The sequence below is a fragment of the Cervus canadensis genome, chromosome 2, assembly GCF_019320065.1.
Source record: "Cervus canadensis isolate Bull #8, Minnesota chromosome 2, ASM1932006v1, whole genome shotgun sequence".
NCBI classification, from domain to species: domain Eukaryota; kingdom Metazoa; phylum Chordata; class Mammalia; order Artiodactyla; family Cervidae; genus Cervus; species Cervus canadensis.
Window position 1 is genome coordinate 96,816,633 of NC_057387.1, and position 16,821 is coordinate 96,833,453.

Consider the following 16,821-nt stretch of genomic DNA (forward strand, 5'->3'; position numbering starts at 1 on the left):
CCGCCCGTCCCTCCCCCATGCCTACCCCTCCTGCAGCGTTTGAAAAATGCAACAAAGCCAAGCAGAGACTGGGGGCCCGCCCTCCTGGAGCACCGAACAGGGCGCTACGCCCCCACCATTCCACCCTCCCCCGAAGACGGGCTTGAGGTCCAGCCGCTGCACCCGGACAAGGCCCAGATTCCCATGGTGGGCAGTAATGGCTCCAGCCGCCTGCAGGACTCCCGGATATGAGCACAGCTGCCAGGGGAGTGCCCAACCCCCACCCTGTGCTCCCAACACAGAGACTGGGGAGACGGTGGATAGGTGTCACCGCCTGCCCCCACCATGCCCTGGCCAGGGGTGGCACCTGTCACCTTGGCCACCACTGCTAGCGCGGTCATTCGTGCTAACGTCCCTAGTGTTTACAGGTCCTTTGGATGCCAAGATGGCAGCTGGGGGTGTGGGTGATGGGGGGGGGCGCGTTGCTGGGGGGCCCAATAGCACTTTGGAGGGGTCTCAGGCCAGGTCCCCAGAGGCCTGCTGGGCTTCACGTGGCCGCTGATGCCCCCACACTTTGCCCTGAGCTGAGGTTCTGGGTGGGTCTCCTACCTGTCCCTTGCCCCGAGCCTCCAGCCTCCTGACCAGTGTTCCTGCCCTTGGGATGGACCCCAGCCTCCGCCTAGGCTAATTCGGATCTTCCTACCTGGAGGCAGGGCGAGGGGCCGGGGGGGCTGTGCAGTGTTACGGGTCAGGCTGTGTGGCCCGGCCCTTTTGTCTGTGTGATTATTTTTGTAAAAAGTGTATTATCTGTGGTTGCCACCCCATCGCCCTTGGCCTCGGGCCCAATCTGTGTTCCAGGCCCACCTGCACCTCACTCGGCGGCTCTGAGGTCTCTGTGCCTCCTTCCAGCACTGGCTGTCAGGGCCAGCCCAGCAGAGGCCCATGACCCAACAGCCTGCCCAAAGAACTCATTTCTGGGGGGTAGGGGTGGGGTGATGCTCAGCAGGAGGGTTGAGCCCAGAGACCCGGGGAAGGGGACCCTACACGACACCCCCTTGCCCTACCACCACCAGGCTAAAGCCCAGTCTTCCTGAACTGGGCTACCCTTGTTCACGTGCCAAATCACCCCAGCCCGCGTGCCCCAACCCCTCTCTGGAGCCAGAACTCCTTCCCCCAAGCCCTGCAGTGTCCGTGTATCCATCCTCCGTGCCCGTCTGTGCAGTGACAGCCCCGGAAGAGCCGCCTCTAATCCTCTGTAGCAATAACGGTGCGCCTCCCACCCCCGACCATCCGCGCACCACTAGGATTTTAAAGTCCATAGGTTTTAATGAAATTTCTATTCCTGTCTCTGAGCTGCTGCTGTGCTTTGTCTGGGTCCTCCAGGGGGACATGAGTCAGGGCTGGGGCAAGACCTCCTCCTGCCAGGCCTTTGGTGGGGGGGTACCTGGGAGGAGAAAGGCCAGAGGCTGTGACAGTCAGGACCGGACACTGAGGACCTGGCGAGAAGGTAAAGGGCCAGACAGACAGACAGACAGCAGTGGAATCCTGGGGAGGGCTCATCCTAGACTAGATCTGAAGTGGGCTGGGCCCTGGCAGCTGAAAGTGGGCAGTAATAGACAGGACGCGTGCCAACCGAAGCTGAAGCCTCCTTCCTGAGCAGCCCTTCAGGTTGGGGCCTGGGTCGCTGCACTAGACATCGGAGTAGAAGCTGGCCTTTTCCCAGGGCTGAACTGAATCTTCCGTCCCCAGCGGCAGGTGGAGGCCAGGCTGCGAGGTTTGGGGCAGCGCTCCAGAGGAGGAGCAGGCAGGCAGCACTGGAGAGGCCTGGCCCAAACTCCAGCAGCCCCGTGGAGGCAAGACAGGGGTCCAGGGCCCTGGCTGGAGGACCCCAAAGGCTGTGGCCTGAATGGGAGGGAGTAGCTGTGAGGGGGCTGTGGCCTGCCCCTCAGCCTGCCCCATCCAGCTTTCTGTCTGCTCCGGGTTACCTGTGGCTGGGGGAGACACAGGACGGCCTCAGGGGTGCCTGCAGCTCCTGTTGCATGGCTGCCTTCTGTTCCTTTAGCTCTGGAGGAGAAGTTCTACCTGAGACACAGCGCCCAGTCTTCCAGGCTGTATTACAAGAGTGAGGTGGGGTGGTGGGGGCAGGGGGTAGGGGTGGCACAGAGCACTGGGTGCTCTGGGGCCTGCCTAGGGTCCTCACCTGCCAGGGTGGGCTCTAGGCTTGCCTCAGAGGGTCGAGGGGCCCCTGTATATTCGTCTTCCAGGCAGCGCTGCAGGGAGAGCTGGCTCAGTGCCTGGCCTTACGGCAGGGGCGGGGCAGGGCTGGGCAGGGTGCCCAGGCCAGGATCCCCATGGTGGGGAGCAGGAACCAGCCCATGCAGTCTCTTCCTCCCAACCATCTGGGGGCACTCCTGAGAGGAACACCAGCCTCTCCCTGAAAAGCTGAGCTTGGCAAGGGGGTGGCAGGCCTGAACCCAGACTTGGGGAAGAGAAGGAGACAAAAGACCTGGGAAGACCCAGCAGTTGATCTAAAAGTGCTGACCTCGGACTTAGGGACTCAACTGGAATATGGGTTCACGTACTTAGGGATCACACACACAAGAAGTGTGCACATGGGAAAAATGGACCCAGGGTTCACACAATCTCTGCAGGCACAGACACACACAGACACATGTGTGGGGATCTCACACCCTGGGTGAGAGACGGGGGTGTCTACGCTCAGCAGAGGGGCTGGGGCTGGGGTGGCCCAGGACTGCAGCTCACCTGCAGGATGGGAATCTCCCTCTCCAGCGCGCGGCACTCTTCCTCCAGGAGGGCCCTGGGACACGGGCAGTGAGGCACCAGAAGCAGCACTGCAGGCCTGGGTCTCAGCAGAGCCCTTCATGTAGTCCCAACGTCTGGCCTCCCCAGGAGCCTCCTCTAGGCCCTCCTATCTCCGCCCACCTCTCCCTCTGCTGCCCTCATGCTGTTCCAGCACAGCCTTGCAGCCCTGCCAGCCTCTTCCTGGGCAGGGTGTGTCCTCTCTCCTTGCCCGCCTTCCAGTGCCCAACCTGAGGAGCAACCATCTTTCTACTCGATAGGACTAGACTTGCGGGTCCTCCTGCCTCTGTTCTCCCCCATATTACAGTCCTGCCCCTGCTTTAAAAACTCTTCTGTGTGTCATCTCTCTCCCTCCTCCCAGGATAAAAGTCCTCAGGCCAAGGCCCGTGTAGGCATCTGTACTTGATTGATTCCTGGCAGCAACCTCATCAGCATCCTGCCCTTTCCACCTCTCAGCCCCGCTCTTCCGGGTCTCCCAGCCAGGTGTGTTCCCTCCCTTCTCCTCCCAGTAGTCCCAGTACATCAGGGTCCACCCGCAGTCCCGCCCTCCCTGTCCCCACCCCCCACTGCACACACTTGGGGCCTCACCGCAGGTGTCCAGCAACCTGGTCAATGTAGGACACGTTCAGCTGGTCCTTGATGACACTGAGGTCCCGGGGACAGCTGCTGGTAGATGAAGTCAACCTCACTCTCCCATGCTGCTTCACCCCAGGACTTCAGGACACAAATGCCATTTCTCCTAGACAATTTTGTGCTTTCTCACAAAGGCAACACAAGATGGTACTAAAAGGAGGAGATCTGGAGCCTGGGATTGCACACATGGGTTCTGCCACCCTTTACTGTGTTTGAGCCTGGGAAAGTCAGTCATCCTTTCTGAGCTTTAGTATCATTTCTGCAAAATGGGGACATCACCCCCTTCATAAGGATGTGTGAGAAATAAGTTGCTACCATTCACTGATGAACACGCTGCTGCTCGTTTATCTCATTCAGCCCCCACCCCTCTCTAACCCAGTCCTCGCAGCCTGGCTGTCCGAGCCTGAGAGACAAGTGGCCACTGGATGAAGTCTTTCCTTCCACTCATACCTGCATGTAGTGCTCCCTCTTCCTGCAAAGCGCTTGTCTTTGTATCTGTCTGGAAGTCTGTTCCTCATATTCTAAAACCCAGATCGAACCAAGCTCCCAGGATTGGCATGTGTCTCCTGGGCCTCTGCAACCCTCACGGGCTGACCCCTACCACAGGTGGCTATAGAAGTGTCAACCCAGACCACGAGCTCCTCCATGCCTGCAGGTGGGACCTACCAGTTGCCCGGGGTCCTTTGTCCAGCAAGGACAGATCCCTCCTCTCCTATTACTATACCTGGGTTCACCAGCTCTCATCTGGAACATCTCCTGTTCTGGCAAATCACGCCTGGGCTCCTCCAAGGCAAAGCGCAGGACCCTGGGACTATACTGGACCCAAGCCTGGGTCTGGTCCCTGCAGAAGATGCATAAAGGCAATTCAGGGGCTCATTCCAGGGAACCACAGGAAAGGCAACCCTGGCCCCTTGTCAGTTGCCAGGCTAGCCCATCTGAGTTCTGGAGATAGGGCCCAGCCCCAGGTCTGGAGCTCCAACCTGCCCTCACAGATGGCCTTCCGGCGGAGACCTTGGAGGAGCTGCCGCAGTTCCTGGCGCACGAGATCTCTTACAAGGGGCGGTGGTGCCAGAAGGGAGGAGAGGTCAGAGGTGGGGCGCGATCCAGGGGATTGGATAGATCGAGCCTCTTGGAGCAATGATCGTAACATCACCACCTGCAAGGAGAGCTGGGGCACCTCGGCGACTGCGGAGGGAAGTGAAGGGAGGCAGGGGAGCTGGGGGAATGAGCGGCAGGGCAGTTAAATTGGAGAGGGTTGGGCGGACAGTAAGATCCAACAAGAGCTCGAGAGTTTTACTGGGCAGGGCTAGGGACCCGTAGGAGGTGAGAAAATCATCCGAGTCGTGGGACAGGTCTGCCGTGGGACAGATCTGCCGTGGGGCCCACCTTCTTACGCCCCACCTCTGCCCGTAGCTCCAGGCTCAGATCCACCGTCGTCTCCCCTAGAATCCTCTTCACTTCGGGCCGCTCCGGGAGCGGAACGTGCTCTTCCACCAGTTCCCACAGCGACGGGGAGTCCCCAGGCATGGCCCGCCCGCGCCACCGCCCCCGAGACGCTCGGCCGCACGCTTGGACCTGCTGGACCACGGGTCGGAGCGTTGGGTTACTGGGATACCTCTAGTCGCCCATGGCCGGGCACGCCCACTCACGCCTCGCCCGCTTCCGGGTCTCACAGGCCACGCCCCCAGTCTGTCACTCTGACCGGCCTCTCCCAAGCCCCATTCCGTTCTGCCGCCCGTCCCCACGACTAAAGTTGAGCCGCTGGCCTCTGGCGCTCTCCTGCCCTGCTACTGATCGACTCTCGGAGGCCACAGTCTCAGGTCGCGGCCCCGGGAGCCAGGCGGCGGGACTGGCGCCCTAGCCCCGCCTCTTCCGCGCGGCCGTTACCCGGGAAACGGGGCCCCGCTACCCCAAGCCCCGCCCCCCAGAGCCCCAGCCCCGCCCATTCCAGGGCGCTGTCGGCTAACAAAGCCCAACCCACAGCCGTGGCAGGTAGTTTCGCAGTCTCAACCCTGCACATCAACCTAACTCCAAGCACCTTTCATCCCTGGGCACCTTTAGACTCCAGGGCAAGTGAAAGAACCAAGAAATCTGAGCCCGGTGGGTTTATTACTTCCTTGCCTTTTCTGGCCAGGAGGCAGCGGCAGGGTAGAATTTCTCCTTCCAGCCCGGGTAAGTCTAGTGAACCGCTGCACTTCTAGGGACCTGGGGAACCAGGACAGTCCGGACCAGATAGATTGGGCCAGGCGCCCTTCCCACAACACACCAGGATCCGGGGTTAGGGATCCAGATCCCCATCCCCAAACAGACAAAGGGCTTCTCCATTCACGTTTTTTACTAAAGCACCCACACAAGTTTCTGTGCAATGTACAAACACGAGCCGGTCCTGGGGCTACTGCCTTCTCTCTAAGAGGCGGGGTGGGGCTGGAACCCAACTGATCCAAGCCCCATCCGCCCCCATGCAAAGCCCAACTCCAAGATCCCAGGCAGCAACACAGCACCCCCTCTGGTCCCCTCCTGGGGCTGCTCCTCAGCAGGGGGTGCCCCAGAGTTTGCCCCCTACAATGTTGAGTGAAAAAGGTTTCCCCTCCCCTTGGAGTGTGGGGGATCCTCAGGTCTGAGAATTCCCCCTGGAAGCAACATTGCCCCCTAGTCATACCTCCCACTCTTCTAGGCCCTAGGGGACTCAAGGGGGGGAAACTGAGGCACAGAGAGGTGGAGTGACCTGGCCCAGGCCACTCGGCGAGGCAGTGCAGGGGTTGACCCAACCCTGACAGTGAGGGGAGCTGAACTGGGGAGGGAGGAGCAGGAGGGGTTGACCCCAGAGACGGCCACCCTTGAGGGGCCTGCCCAGGATGGAAGCTCCCCCAAAGTAGGTTCTGAAACTTCCAAGTGCAGCTGGGGGGTGCCTACTGAAGACCCTCAGAAAACAGAGCCCATAGTCTCAGTCCTGGGGGATCCACCACAGAGCAACTGCCAGCCAGGCTGTAGGTCAGTCCTCTGACAGGCAATCCTTGGCACTGGGAGCCTTTGTCCACTGGTATCATCCCCGAGGAGGCCATGAAGGGGGCCGCCCAATGTCCACTGTGATATTGGTGAAGAGTGGCTGCCGAGACACCTCTAAGACCTGGTACCGCACTGACCCGATGCCGTCCCGCTTCATGGTCAGCTTCGTGTTTTGAATCTTGGTAAACCTAGACAGGATAGAAGTGGGTCTAGATTAGGGCTCACCACCGAACCCAGTAGGGATCACTGGGGCCAAGGCTCACGCCCTCCCAGCTTCTTCCTGGGGTGACTCAGTTCCCCTTGCTACCCCCTCCACCTGCCTTTGGCTCTTGCAACAACCCTCAAAACAGAGATCTCACCCCCTTCAGTCCAGAATCATGACACGCTAACCAATTTTTCTCTCATCGCAGACCTAGACACAGGGCACCCCACAGATACCTCAAACACAACGTGTCCTATATTGTATGCATCATCTTTACTCCCCACACCCACCATCTCTGTGCCACCTTCTCTGTTCCTCATCCTTTAATCACGCCTTCATCATCTATTTATTGAGCAGTCCCCGTGTGCCAGGCCCTCTCTAAGCACCAAGGTCACAGCCATGAACAGAACTGCAAAGTCCTTCCTCTCATGGCAAGTCTATACCACTAGGGCAGACAAGTAATAGACAAGGAAGACACCGGAGTACTGAGGGAGACAGCAGGGGGAAACGCAGACAGGGTGACTGCCGTGGAAGGGGTGGGTGTGAGCCATCAAGCTGACAGCAGAGGAAAAGCTTTCCAGGCAGAGGTAAAAGCATAGGCTGACCCTAAACTGAAAATGAGAATTTGCACAGCAGAGTTCCTAGAGCTTAATGGGCCAAGGAGAAAACCCAGAATAAGATTAGCTGGGAGGTTAGAACATGTATGGGCAGGCCTCTGTAAGTCAGAGGAAACAGCTTTTTATTCTGAGTGAAAAAACACAGGGATTTTTAGCCCAGTCTGGGAAAGGGAGGGCCAGGGAACATAAACTACAAAGAGGATGCACTAGTGCAGAGGTATAGGGGAAAGCGGACCGGCTCAGACACCTTTCAGGGGTGGCACTGATAAGACGGGCTGATGGTCCAGATATGTAGGGCGAGAGCAAGAAGAATCCAGGAGAACTCCTAGATCTGAGGCAAAAGCAACCAGCTAGATGAAACCAGCATCCACAGAGTTCCTTAAGCCAGAAACATCTTGCTATCTTGGCCATGCAGATATCACTAACCAAGGATGGCACCTAGACATGGTCCCCTGGCCTGTGCTTCTAGAGCCCCACTGCCACCCTCATCCTAACTGTTTTGATCCTCTCCATCCTTCTTGGCTCAGTTCAGATCCCTCTCTGGAGCCAGTCCAACACTTGAGTACTCCCCCTCAGATACCCCAAAGCCCCTCTTCTCCCAGCCTGTCATCCCTTCCCTATTCACCATAGTTTTTAACTTAACTGCTTTTTTATCAGCTCCCTGGATGCCCAGTACTTCATGCTTCTGCCAAATATCAACCCTACATCAGTACGGCCACCTCCCTCCCTGCTCTGACATCCTGGCTTCAGAGCAGAACATCCTACTGGTCTGGTGGGTGCATGCCAGTTTCACATGCAGCAAACCCCCTGGGCTCCACTGATTCCTTTGAGCCTGGTTTACTTTCCTCCTGCTCCACTCAGCAGCTCTGCCAGCTTCTTCAAACTCAAAGGGTGGTCCTTCCAAACCCAAATGTGGTCCCATCCCTTCCCCACATGAAAGTTCTTCCATGACTCTCCAGCACCCCTGGGACAAAACTGAAACTCCCAACCTGGGATCAGCAGTGACCCCCCTCTTGTCACTCCCAGCCTTCAGAATGTAATAATGAAGAGTTTCAAGCTCTCAGCGTATACAATGGACGCACACATTCCAGACTCCTACACATCTGATTCTTTTTATCCAGACTAGCCTCCTCCATCAGCCTGGTGAATACAGTACTGTACCCAAGGTAGGTGTGTGACAAATATTTGTAGAATGAATAACTCTTTTCAAACTCTAGTTTACCATCACCTCCTCCAGGAATACTCCACGCTCCAGTACTTTGGCCACCTGATGTGAACAGCTGACTCATTGGAAAAGACCCTGATGCTGGCAAAGATTGAGGGCAGAAGAGGGCGACAGAGGATGAGATGGTGGGATGGCATCACCGACTCAATGGACATGAACTTGGGCAAACTCCAGGAGATGGTGAAGGACAGGGAAGCTTGGCATGCTGCAGTCTATGGGGTCACGAAGAGTCGGACAAAACTTGGCGACTGAACAACCTCCAGGAAGCCTCCCACCATCACTCCCTCTTCTGCCAGAACAGCACCTTGCCCTGACTACCTTGTGCTGTATCTGTTGGTCTCCCTCCCTAGACTGAACTTCACAAAAGCTGCCCAGCGGGGATTAGGTCTGAGTGCTCTGGATCCCCTAACACGCCTCCTGCCCTTTACCACCCATCTCACATGCCCTCAGGCATTTCTCCCAGTCACCATTAAGACATCAATGTGGCTTCCTCCTCAGAGACCAGCCACCTATTCAATCTCAGAGGGCTCAGCAGTGTCTTTCCACTCCTGCCACCCCACACTGCTTGGGGCAATCTCTGTTGGGTCCCTAGGCCCTGGAGCTGTGCCCTGGGCCCGCTGTCTCTTGTCCTATCTGTTCAGGCTGGAGTGAGGTCTGTGAGGGCCCAAGAGGAATGCAAGTTACTCAGTGACAATTTGAGCCCCACCTTTAAATTTCAATCACTTGCAGAATCAGGCCAGGGGTGAGAGTTGAGCTGGGGACTAAGGACCAGGGTGGGGGTTGCCGGGAGTCATCTCAGGAGTCAAGGGTGAGGGGCCGTGGGATCACCTCTGGGGATCAGCAGCACTGGGACATCACCTCTATGGGGTAAGGGGCCAGGACGGCTGGGGTTGAGGGCGCTGGGGGGTCACCTTTGAGGGTTGGGCTCGTTATGCTTGTCCCGGTCGTGCTTGATCATTCGGTAGCGGCCTATGCGGATGTCAGGACGCGAGATCTTCATCCCAGCCAGGGAGATCCTGGGGTCAGGGACAGCCGGGCTGGAGTGGGCACCAGGATGGGCGAAGAGCCCCGCCTGGTCTGTGCCCACCATCCACACCCCATCGACTCCCCACCCCCTGCCCACTCACCGGTTGAAGATGTCGTCATCCTCACCACCCCAGCCCCAGTACTCATTGGGGAAGCCATTGATTCTCAGGAACTGGGATTTATTCAGGCCCGACACACCTCCGAAGTAGCCGGCATAGGGCAGCCTGGGACACGGAAGACATGCGTCAATGAGGGGCCTGAGGGGATTCCAGATAGAGGTCTGGCAACAAGGGGGGGAAGGGGGCTGGGAGTGATGGCCGGGGCAGGACTGGGGAGGCCTGGGTCCAGCAGAGAAGGGAGCCCTCACCGGAAGCCAAATTTGTCCATGGCAATGGCAAAGTGGCGGGGCTGGTCACCACAGCGGTACAGGTTGCGGTCATCCATGGGGACCAGGTCCACGTCACTGAAGATGAAGCAGTTGTAGGTGGAGTCCTCCTTGAGCGCCTCTAGGAAACCCACGTTGAGCAGCTTGGCCCGGTTGAAGGTGTCCTCACCGTGCTGGGGTTGGTAGAGGAGACAGGTCGGCCCTGGGCCTGAGACTTGGAAGCATCTGCCACTTTACCACTGTCCAGAGTGGTTCCTGCAGACCTAGCACTACCCATCAACTCATCCTCCACTGGGGCCTCTGCACTCTGGGGATCAAATCCAGCTCTTTATCCTAGACCTAGCTTTGCAAAGCCTTTTAGAATTTGGCTCCGTCTCCTCTCTGGTCAATGACCTCAGACCCCCCCAAGCCCAGCTATACTATATTTCTCCACAACCCCAGAACATGCCAGACTCTTTCCTGCCTCCAGGCCTCAGTGTGAGCAGTTGCCCCTGTCTGGAATGCTCTCCTTCTCCACTTATCAAATTCATGTCTGGAAAGAACTCTGTTAGCAAACCTCCCTGCCCCAGTATAATTACTCATTCCCTCCCCTGTGCTTCACTTATGCCAGGTCCACTCAAACGGTTACAATTTAGGGCTCTCATTTCATTCATTCCTTCAATCATGCCCCTCGGCCCTGTCCTTGGTGCCAGGCATCTTCTCTGTGCCAGTGAGGATCTTAAAGATGAGCGGCCCTGAGCACACTGCTTCCCTACTGAGCATGTCATGGAGTGAAATGAACAAAGAATGTCCCCAAATGGCCAGCATCTCAGATGCAGAGACCATGTGGACTGAGTCACCTGTCCCCTCTGGCTCTTGCAGATCTACATCCAACTCCCTGGGTGGCCTCTGGGACCAAGCTCAATTCACTTGTCTCCCCGACAAAACGATAAGCATAATGAGCCTGGAGTCCCCCAAGAAATGGGGCTGTGGGATCAAGTCTCCTTGAGGTTGGTCTCCTGGCCATGCATGCCCACACTCTGAATTCTGGCCAGAGGAAGGAGGGTTTCATGGAAGGAGCTGGCTGGCTCCTGAAGTCCCTGCTCCAACCCATGATCTCCAGGCTGGAGCCAGAAAGCCTCCTGGTCTTCAAGTGGGCTCTCCTGGGAGGAGAGGAGGAGTAGCCCCTCCTCCCTACCAGCCAACCTACCAGCCAACTGGAGCCCAAGAGGGCAGGAGCTGCTCCCCTGGACCCTGAACAGCCTGGCCCCACCTTCTCTCTTTCCTCCTTGCCCTGAACCTTCTCTCCCACTAGCCCTTGGAGCAATGGTCTATTTTCTCCATCTGCACTCCTTCCTAACCTCTCTCACCACCCAGGAGCCCTAGGTTTCTCCCACAGGGCTCATAAACATGCCCATTTCTCTCCCTTCCAAAGAAAGCCCTTCCTTTAGACCCCCACCATACCTTTTGCTTTCCCTTCTCAGCAGAGTTTTTCTTTTTTTTTTTTAATAAAGAGTTGTCTCCAATTGGCTACTTGCATTTTGTCAGATCTGATTCCTTCTGCAACCCACTGCAATCTGCTTCCGCCCCCACCATGCCCCTGAAATGGCTCTCGCTGGGCCCACCTTGTTGCTAAATCCACTGGACGCTTCTCGGTCTACATCCTTCCTTACTCCCCCAGCAGCGCTCACGCAGCTGCCATGCTGCCTTCTTGACGCTTATTCCTGGGTGCTGGGACACCAAGTTCTCTTGGGTCTCCTCGAACCTTTCTGGCCAACCCTCGCAGCCTCTGTGGTCTCTCTTTCTCCACCCATTCCTTACATGCTGGCTTTCTCCTCTCAGTTCCCAGGCCCCACCCCAGGCAGGCTGGACACGGCTGGTTTTAGGGACCACCTATATACTGGTGGCTCCCAGATCCCTCTCCACCTCAGACTTCACTCCTAGGCCAGTTCATTTGTCCAAATGCCTGAACATTCCTCTTATGCTTCCCCCAGGCACTTAAATTCATCAAGTGCAAAAAAGACACATTCTCCCCCAGACCCGGCCCAGATCCTGCGTTCCCATCTCACGAGTGCAACCATACACAGGGCCAGCAGTCAAGACAGCCTCACGGTGTCCTGGCCCCTCCCTTTACTCTCAGATACTTGTATCACGTCTCTCCTCTCATCCGCACGACTCCTGCCCAACTCGCAGGCACATTCACCACCTCTATCCTGAACATAGCAGCCTCTTCCCAACCAGGTGCCCAACCTCCTGGCTCCCCTTCCATCCCATTGTCCACATGCCATCAAAGCAATCTTTCTAATAAGCACAGATACATATTACCCTCTCCCTAAAACCCCACTATGGGAACTCCCTGGTGGTCCAGTGGTTAAGAATCTGCCTTCCAGTGTAGGGGACGTGGGTTCGATCCCTGGTTGGGAACTAAGATCCCACATGCCGTGGGGATCCCGACTAAGCCTGTGAACTGCAGCTACTGAGGCCACACACTCTGGAGCCCACACCATAACTAGAGAGCCCGAGCTGCCCCTGCAAGACCCAGCATGGCCAAAAACCACACAACGGCGCCCCATCACTTTCACACTGGAATCCAACTGCTTGAGATGACTCCTAGGACCCTTGTGGATGTGGCCTCCACTAGCCCTTCCAACCTCATCTCTGCTACCCATCCTGCATGTGGGACCCCACTCCTCAGCTGACAGTTCCTGAACACGTGAGACCAGTTCTCTCACTGGGGCCTGGGGCCTCCTCTGTCCCTCTGCCTAGAATGCTTGCCTTCCCCAGTCCCGCCACCGGCTGATGCCCATTCATCCCTCAAGACCCATCTCAATGGTCGCTTCCCCACCCTGGGGTTAAACCGGCCGCCTGGTGGCTCCATAGCTCCCTGGTCCTACTCCAGGCACACGCCACCATCCTGGAGTCTAAAGGGATCCAAGTTCAAGTCTGGGAATTCTCTGTGAGGAGGAGGGTCTGTATCAGACCTTCTCCAGGCCCCAGCAGCCAGCCCCAGCCAGGTCCACGGGGGAGGGCCTGGAGCCTGAGCTGAATTCCTGGATCTCAGCTGTGCTCAGCACTTGGCCCTAAGGCAGTCTTGATCCCTCTTTCAGGTCTAACTCTCTCTGCTCAGGGCCCTCACTATCTCACAGCCTGTGTACCCTAAGCCAGCAGCACCACGGGGTGGGGCCTACCAAAGGTAAACAATGGCGCTCACCCACACACCTGGCAGTGTGTCCACCACCATTAACACGTATGTATGCAATCCCCTGAAGGCACGTGCAAACCCACATATGCACGCGGTGACATACACGGACCCCCACATGTACATCGCGTGCCCACACAACTATTCAGGCATCCGTGAATGCCCCCAACCCCACAGATGCACCAACAGGCACATGGCCCCCTCACCCACAGGTGCTCGCGGGTCCCCTGGTGGCCGGTGACCAGCCTGGAGGCTGCGGCTACACACCTGGTTGATGACGTAGATGCCATAGCGTAGTCGCTGTCGCCTGAGGATGGGATGCAGATAGTGGAGCCAGTAGCGCAGGTGGTGTTCCCGGTGTCGAAAGGGGATGATGACTGCCACCGTCTGGGCTGGGGTGCAGTCAGGTGGTGTATAGCGGCCACCGAGGAGGACACCTGGGTTCTCCCTCTGCACCCGCTCCAGGGGCATGGGTGAGGTGAACTCAATCAGCAGTCGGCCCACTGCAGGCAGGACAGGGGCGGGAATTAGGTCTTCATCAGAACCCAAGGACGCCAGGCCCCTCCCTCCACCTGGGGTGGGCCAGGGAATCCCAGGAATAGCCCTCTGCCAACACACAACACCTGTGGCAGCCCCGGGGGCCAAGACTCCACTCCCCCAGACCTCGGCCCACCCCAGAGGCAAGCCCCACCCTGCAGGCTCACCAAGGCCGGGCGGCGAGTCAGGACAGGGTGGCAGGACAGGAGCCGTGGGGCCGGGCCGGGCGCTGGGAGCCTCGGGGAGCCCCGAGCTGGGGGCAGTGGCGTTTGGCCGAGAGCAGTTGGTGCTGCTGCTGGCGGCCGGGTGGAGGGCACGGGAGGGGCCGCGTGCACTGAAGCGGCTGAAGAAGGCCAAGTGCTGGGCGTAGACGTCAAAGTAGAGGATGACGGCCACGAGAAAGTGCAGCAGGCAGAGAAGGAGCACGGCCTTGCAGACGCGCTCCAGCGTCCCCCCCAGCAGTCTGCTCATCCCGCAGGCGGCCGCCGGCCCGCCCAATGGGCCCGGGCATCCGGCTGCCGGCCTGAGCAGGGGTGGGAGAGAGACATACCCAGCAGGTCAGGGCCAGAGGGGCAGGGCCACCCACCCACCTCCTGTGCACTGCTCCCATTCTTAGACGTGCATCCTCACACTTACCTGCTCACACCCTTTGACAAATTCTACCTGTAAATACATACACACAGGGTCCCTGACAACTCACTACTCATGCATCTTCACACACTAGAGTACTAACCCACACACGCTTTCCTTCCTCATCCTCACTGACACACATACACATGGAGAGCCTCACCTACCCTCACACTTGGGTAAGTGCCCTTCTTACTCAACTTCACCCCCCACTCCCACCATGGATCATGGGGCACGTGACCTCTGATCACACCAGCTCATATCTGAACACAGAAACACACTTATGTACAGACCCACACAGGTTCTCTGTGCCCCAGAGAACAAATGCCCACAGGCCAGCATCCTCAACCCAGAAGTCCTGGTCCGAGAAAAGGAGAGCATTTACTGAGTATTTACCATGCCAGAGCACTTTGTACTCGACTTCATTTAGTCCTCCTGGAACTTGGGGGTGGGCAGTGATTTCTTTGGTCAGGTCCCAGTGGCGAGTAGGCCAGGCCATCTGGGAGCAGGCTGGGAAGTGGCCCTGAGCATGCAGGTGGCCCAAATTTGAACAAGATAAGTTTATGGGATCACTTCCCTCTGGAGCAAGAGGTAAAAAGACAGGATGGGGCCCAGGACAGCCCTCCCATAAGACCTCAAGGATTGGTTCTGATTCCCAGGAAGGAAAATGCTTGGGCCCTTGGAGACAACGTATCAGGAGAGGGTTTTGCCTGGGCCATGGCTCTATCTGGGGGTCCCACAGCAGGAACACTTCTGGGGGCACTTCTGGCAGTGCTTCAGAGAGCAGGCTGAGTCTCCCTCAGATACACAGTATCTATCCCACAGCCACACAAACACCCTGGGTCCCAGCTACAGTCAGATACACTGTAGCTGCACTCAGATACACAGAGAACTACATAGAGTCACAGACACGCCTGGGTGACAGTAACATAATGCACCGAGTCACCCACTCACAAACAAAGCCGCGCTCCTGGACTCAACAGTGTCACACAGACAGGCTCCCTGGCAGCTCACAACACCCCGACCCACGTGCAAACACTCCCACCACTCCCTCCGGGTCACGGGTTTTGGGGTCAGGCTGCCGGTCAGGCTACGAGGTGAGTTTGGGCGGGGCTGGAAGCCTGAGTGGCCTGAACACGTGGCACCCCTGGACCGGGAAGCAGCGAAGACCGGGTGGGTGTGGAGCCTGGTGGGGGGGGGGGGAGGGGGCTTGGGGGAGAGGATGTGGGTTGGGGGCCGAGGCAAAGGGGCGACCTAAGTGGAGCGCCTCCCCACGCCACGAGGCCGGGGTGAGCGAGGACAATAAGGGAGGCTGGCTGGGGACGGGCAAAGGAGCCCGAGGGGGACGCGGGAGGTCGAGGGATGGGGGTAGGGTGGGGTGATGCCAGGCCGGGGTCTGGCCGACAGCGCCTCTCACCGGGTCCTGGGCGGGGATCTCGGGGCCGCGCTCGGGGCGCCCCTCGCGGGGCCGGGTCTGGAATCTCGGGGCCCCGGGCTGGGGGCCGCGAGCGCCCCCCTCTCACCCAGCGCTCGGGGCTCAGCAGGGGGCGCCGCTCCGGCTCCGGTTGGATTCCGGGCTCCGGCGGCTGCGGTCGGCTCCGTTCCCCATGGCCCGGCCCCGCCGCCTTCCTCCTCCCGGTCAGCGGCCCCCACGGCCCCCAGGCCGCCTCCCGCCGCCGCCGCCGCCGCGGGCCATGGAGCCGAGCCGCCCCGGGGGGCAGGGCGGGGCCGGGCGGCCGGGCAGACCCACGGACCCGCCGACCGACGGACCACAGCGCCGCCGCCTCCCTCCCGCGCTACGGCGCCTCGGAGGGGCAGGCCCGGCCGGCGCGCCCGCGCGCGCGTCCCCGCGGCCCCCGCCTCCAGCGCGCCCGTCCCCGCCGCGCGCCTCCGACGCCCGCCCCTGCTGGCCGCCGAGCGCGGCCGCGGGTACCAAGGACCAGGGAGGGGCGGGCGAAATTGATCAGACTCATCCAAGGGCTCCGAACCGGAGAAGGTGTGGATGGGTCAAACCCGTTTTGGAAGAATGGAGTCTGATCTGGGTTGGAGTGCGAGCTCAGCCAAAGGGCACCTGGAAGTTCGGCAGGGAGGTCAGGAATTTGTCGGCTCATCGATGGGAGCAGAATCAAAAGGTCCGCCAGCGGAGAGGGCTGTGAGTTGGGCAGGACGCTTAAAGGTGTGAACCGAAGTGTGTGTGGCAGGGGCTTCTAGGGGAACAGGAGGTTGGGTAAGACGTTGGACAGGCGTGGGAGGAGCTGGGCACAGCCCTGGGAACTCGGGATCAAACTAGTTACTGGTATGGGATGCTGCAGGGATGAACACAGATAAATTAAAGGGTTCCAAGGCCCCAGAGGTAGAAATGGTGGATGCCCGAGGGGAGAAACAAGTAATAAACGCAGACAGCTGGGGCTAAGCTGACCTAAGCCCGGAGGGCATGGGGTTGGTCACCTCCTCCCACAATCAAGCAAGGGGCCCATATCCCCCAGACTTGCTCCTTCAATAAAGAGGGTTAGAGCTACAGAGGCCCGGCCCAGCACCATTCCCTTCCCACCCAGGAGCCAGTGCTGTCCAGAGCAGAGACAGTGT

The 16,821-nt window shown here is 58.8% G+C and overlaps 3 protein-coding genes across 30 annotated transcripts in view; 1 reads left to right on the forward strand and 2 right to left on the reverse strand.

The window, feature by feature from the left end:
* SLC6A9 (solute carrier family 6 member 9) overlaps positions 1–1,331 on the forward strand; it is a 31,692-nt gene extending 30,361 nt beyond the window's left edge. For all 4 annotated transcript variants that reach the window (XM_043461569.1, XM_043461570.1, XM_043461571.1 and 1 more), the window contains one exon: positions 37–1,331. In XM_043461569.1, the coding sequence (XP_043317504.1) occupies positions 37–231 (195 nt within the window). In that variant the 3' untranslated portion in view covers positions 232–1,331. The remainder of the gene's footprint in view (positions 1–36) is intronic.
* On the reverse strand, positions 1,286–5,676 carry CCDC24 (coiled-coil domain containing 24). 22 transcript variants are annotated; one of them, XM_043461584.1, is made up of 9 exons: positions 5,554–5,676; positions 4,819–5,007; positions 4,413–4,588; positions 4,157–4,273; positions 3,388–3,465; positions 2,743–2,839; positions 2,180–2,249; positions 1,965–2,088; positions 1,286–1,881 (listed from the first exon to the last, which is right to left on the reverse strand). In XM_043461584.1, the coding sequence occupies exons 2-9, from the start codon at positions 4,957–4,959 to the stop codon at positions 1,644–1,646; spliced, it is 1,041 nt and encodes a 346-aa protein (XP_043317519.1). In that variant the 5' UTR covers positions 4,960–5,007; positions 5,554–5,676; the 3' UTR covers positions 1,286–1,643. The 22 variants fall into 22 exon arrangements, with proteins under 22 accessions (XP_043317519.1, XP_043317520.1, XP_043317517.1 ...); XM_043461585.1 differs by having other exon boundaries at positions 4,819–5,010; positions 5,554–5,650; XM_043461582.1 differs by lacking the exon at positions 5,554–5,676 and adding an exon at positions 5,106–5,525.
* A 76-nt stretch (positions 5,677–5,752) lies between these two features.
* Positions 5,753–16,079, reverse strand: B4GALT2 (beta-1,4-galactosyltransferase 2). Of its 4 annotated transcripts, none has more exons than XM_043461578.1 (8): positions 15,759–15,874; positions 14,632–14,758; positions 13,776–14,131; positions 13,339–13,574; positions 9,876–10,066; positions 9,610–9,732; positions 9,394–9,498; positions 5,753–6,626 (listed from the first exon to the last, which is right to left on the reverse strand). In XM_043461578.1, the coding sequence occupies exons 3-8, from the start codon at positions 14,077–14,079 to the stop codon at positions 6,476–6,478; spliced, it is 1,110 nt and encodes a 369-aa protein (XP_043317513.1). In that variant the 5' UTR covers positions 14,080–14,131; positions 14,632–14,758; positions 15,759–15,874; the 3' UTR covers positions 5,753–6,475. The 4 variants fall into 4 exon arrangements, with proteins under 4 accessions (XP_043317513.1, XP_043317514.1, XP_043317510.1 ...); XM_043461579.1 differs by having other exon boundaries at positions 15,653–15,774; XM_043461575.1 differs by lacking the exon at positions 14,632–14,758 and having other exon boundaries at positions 15,653–16,079.
* Positions 16,080–16,821: the final 742 nt, after the last annotated feature.

What these genes read in the sequence shown, in the direction of transcription:
- CCDC24 (XM_043461584.1), bottom strand. Translation starts at nt 4,959, where the DNA reads ATGCCTGGGGACTCCCCGTCGCTGTGGGAACTGGTGGAAGAGCACGTT. An exon ending in ATGAGAGCTGGTGAACCCAG is followed by an intron (nt 3,466 to 4,156) that starts GTATAGTAATAG and finishes TTCATCTACCAG; the next exon opens with CAGCTGTCCCCGGGACCTCA. An exon ending in CAGGTTGCTGGACACCTGCG is followed by an intron (nt 2,840 to 3,387) that starts GTGAGGCCCCAA and finishes GCTGAGACCCAG; the next exon opens with GCCTGCAGTGCTGCTTCTGG.
- B4GALT2 (XM_043461575.1), bottom strand. Translation starts at nt 14,079, where the DNA reads ATGAGCAGACTGCTGGGGGGGACGCTGGAGCGCGTCTGCAAGGCCGTG. An exon ending in GCATCTACGTCATCAACCAG is followed by an intron (nt 10,067 to 13,338) that starts GTGTGTAGCCGC and finishes TACCAACCCCAG; the next exon opens with CACGGTGAGGACACCTTCAA. An exon ending in AACGAGCCCAACCCTCAAAG is followed by an intron (nt 6,627 to 9,393) that starts GTGACCCCCCAG and finishes TATCCTGTCTAG; the next exon opens with GTTTACCAAGATTCAAAACA.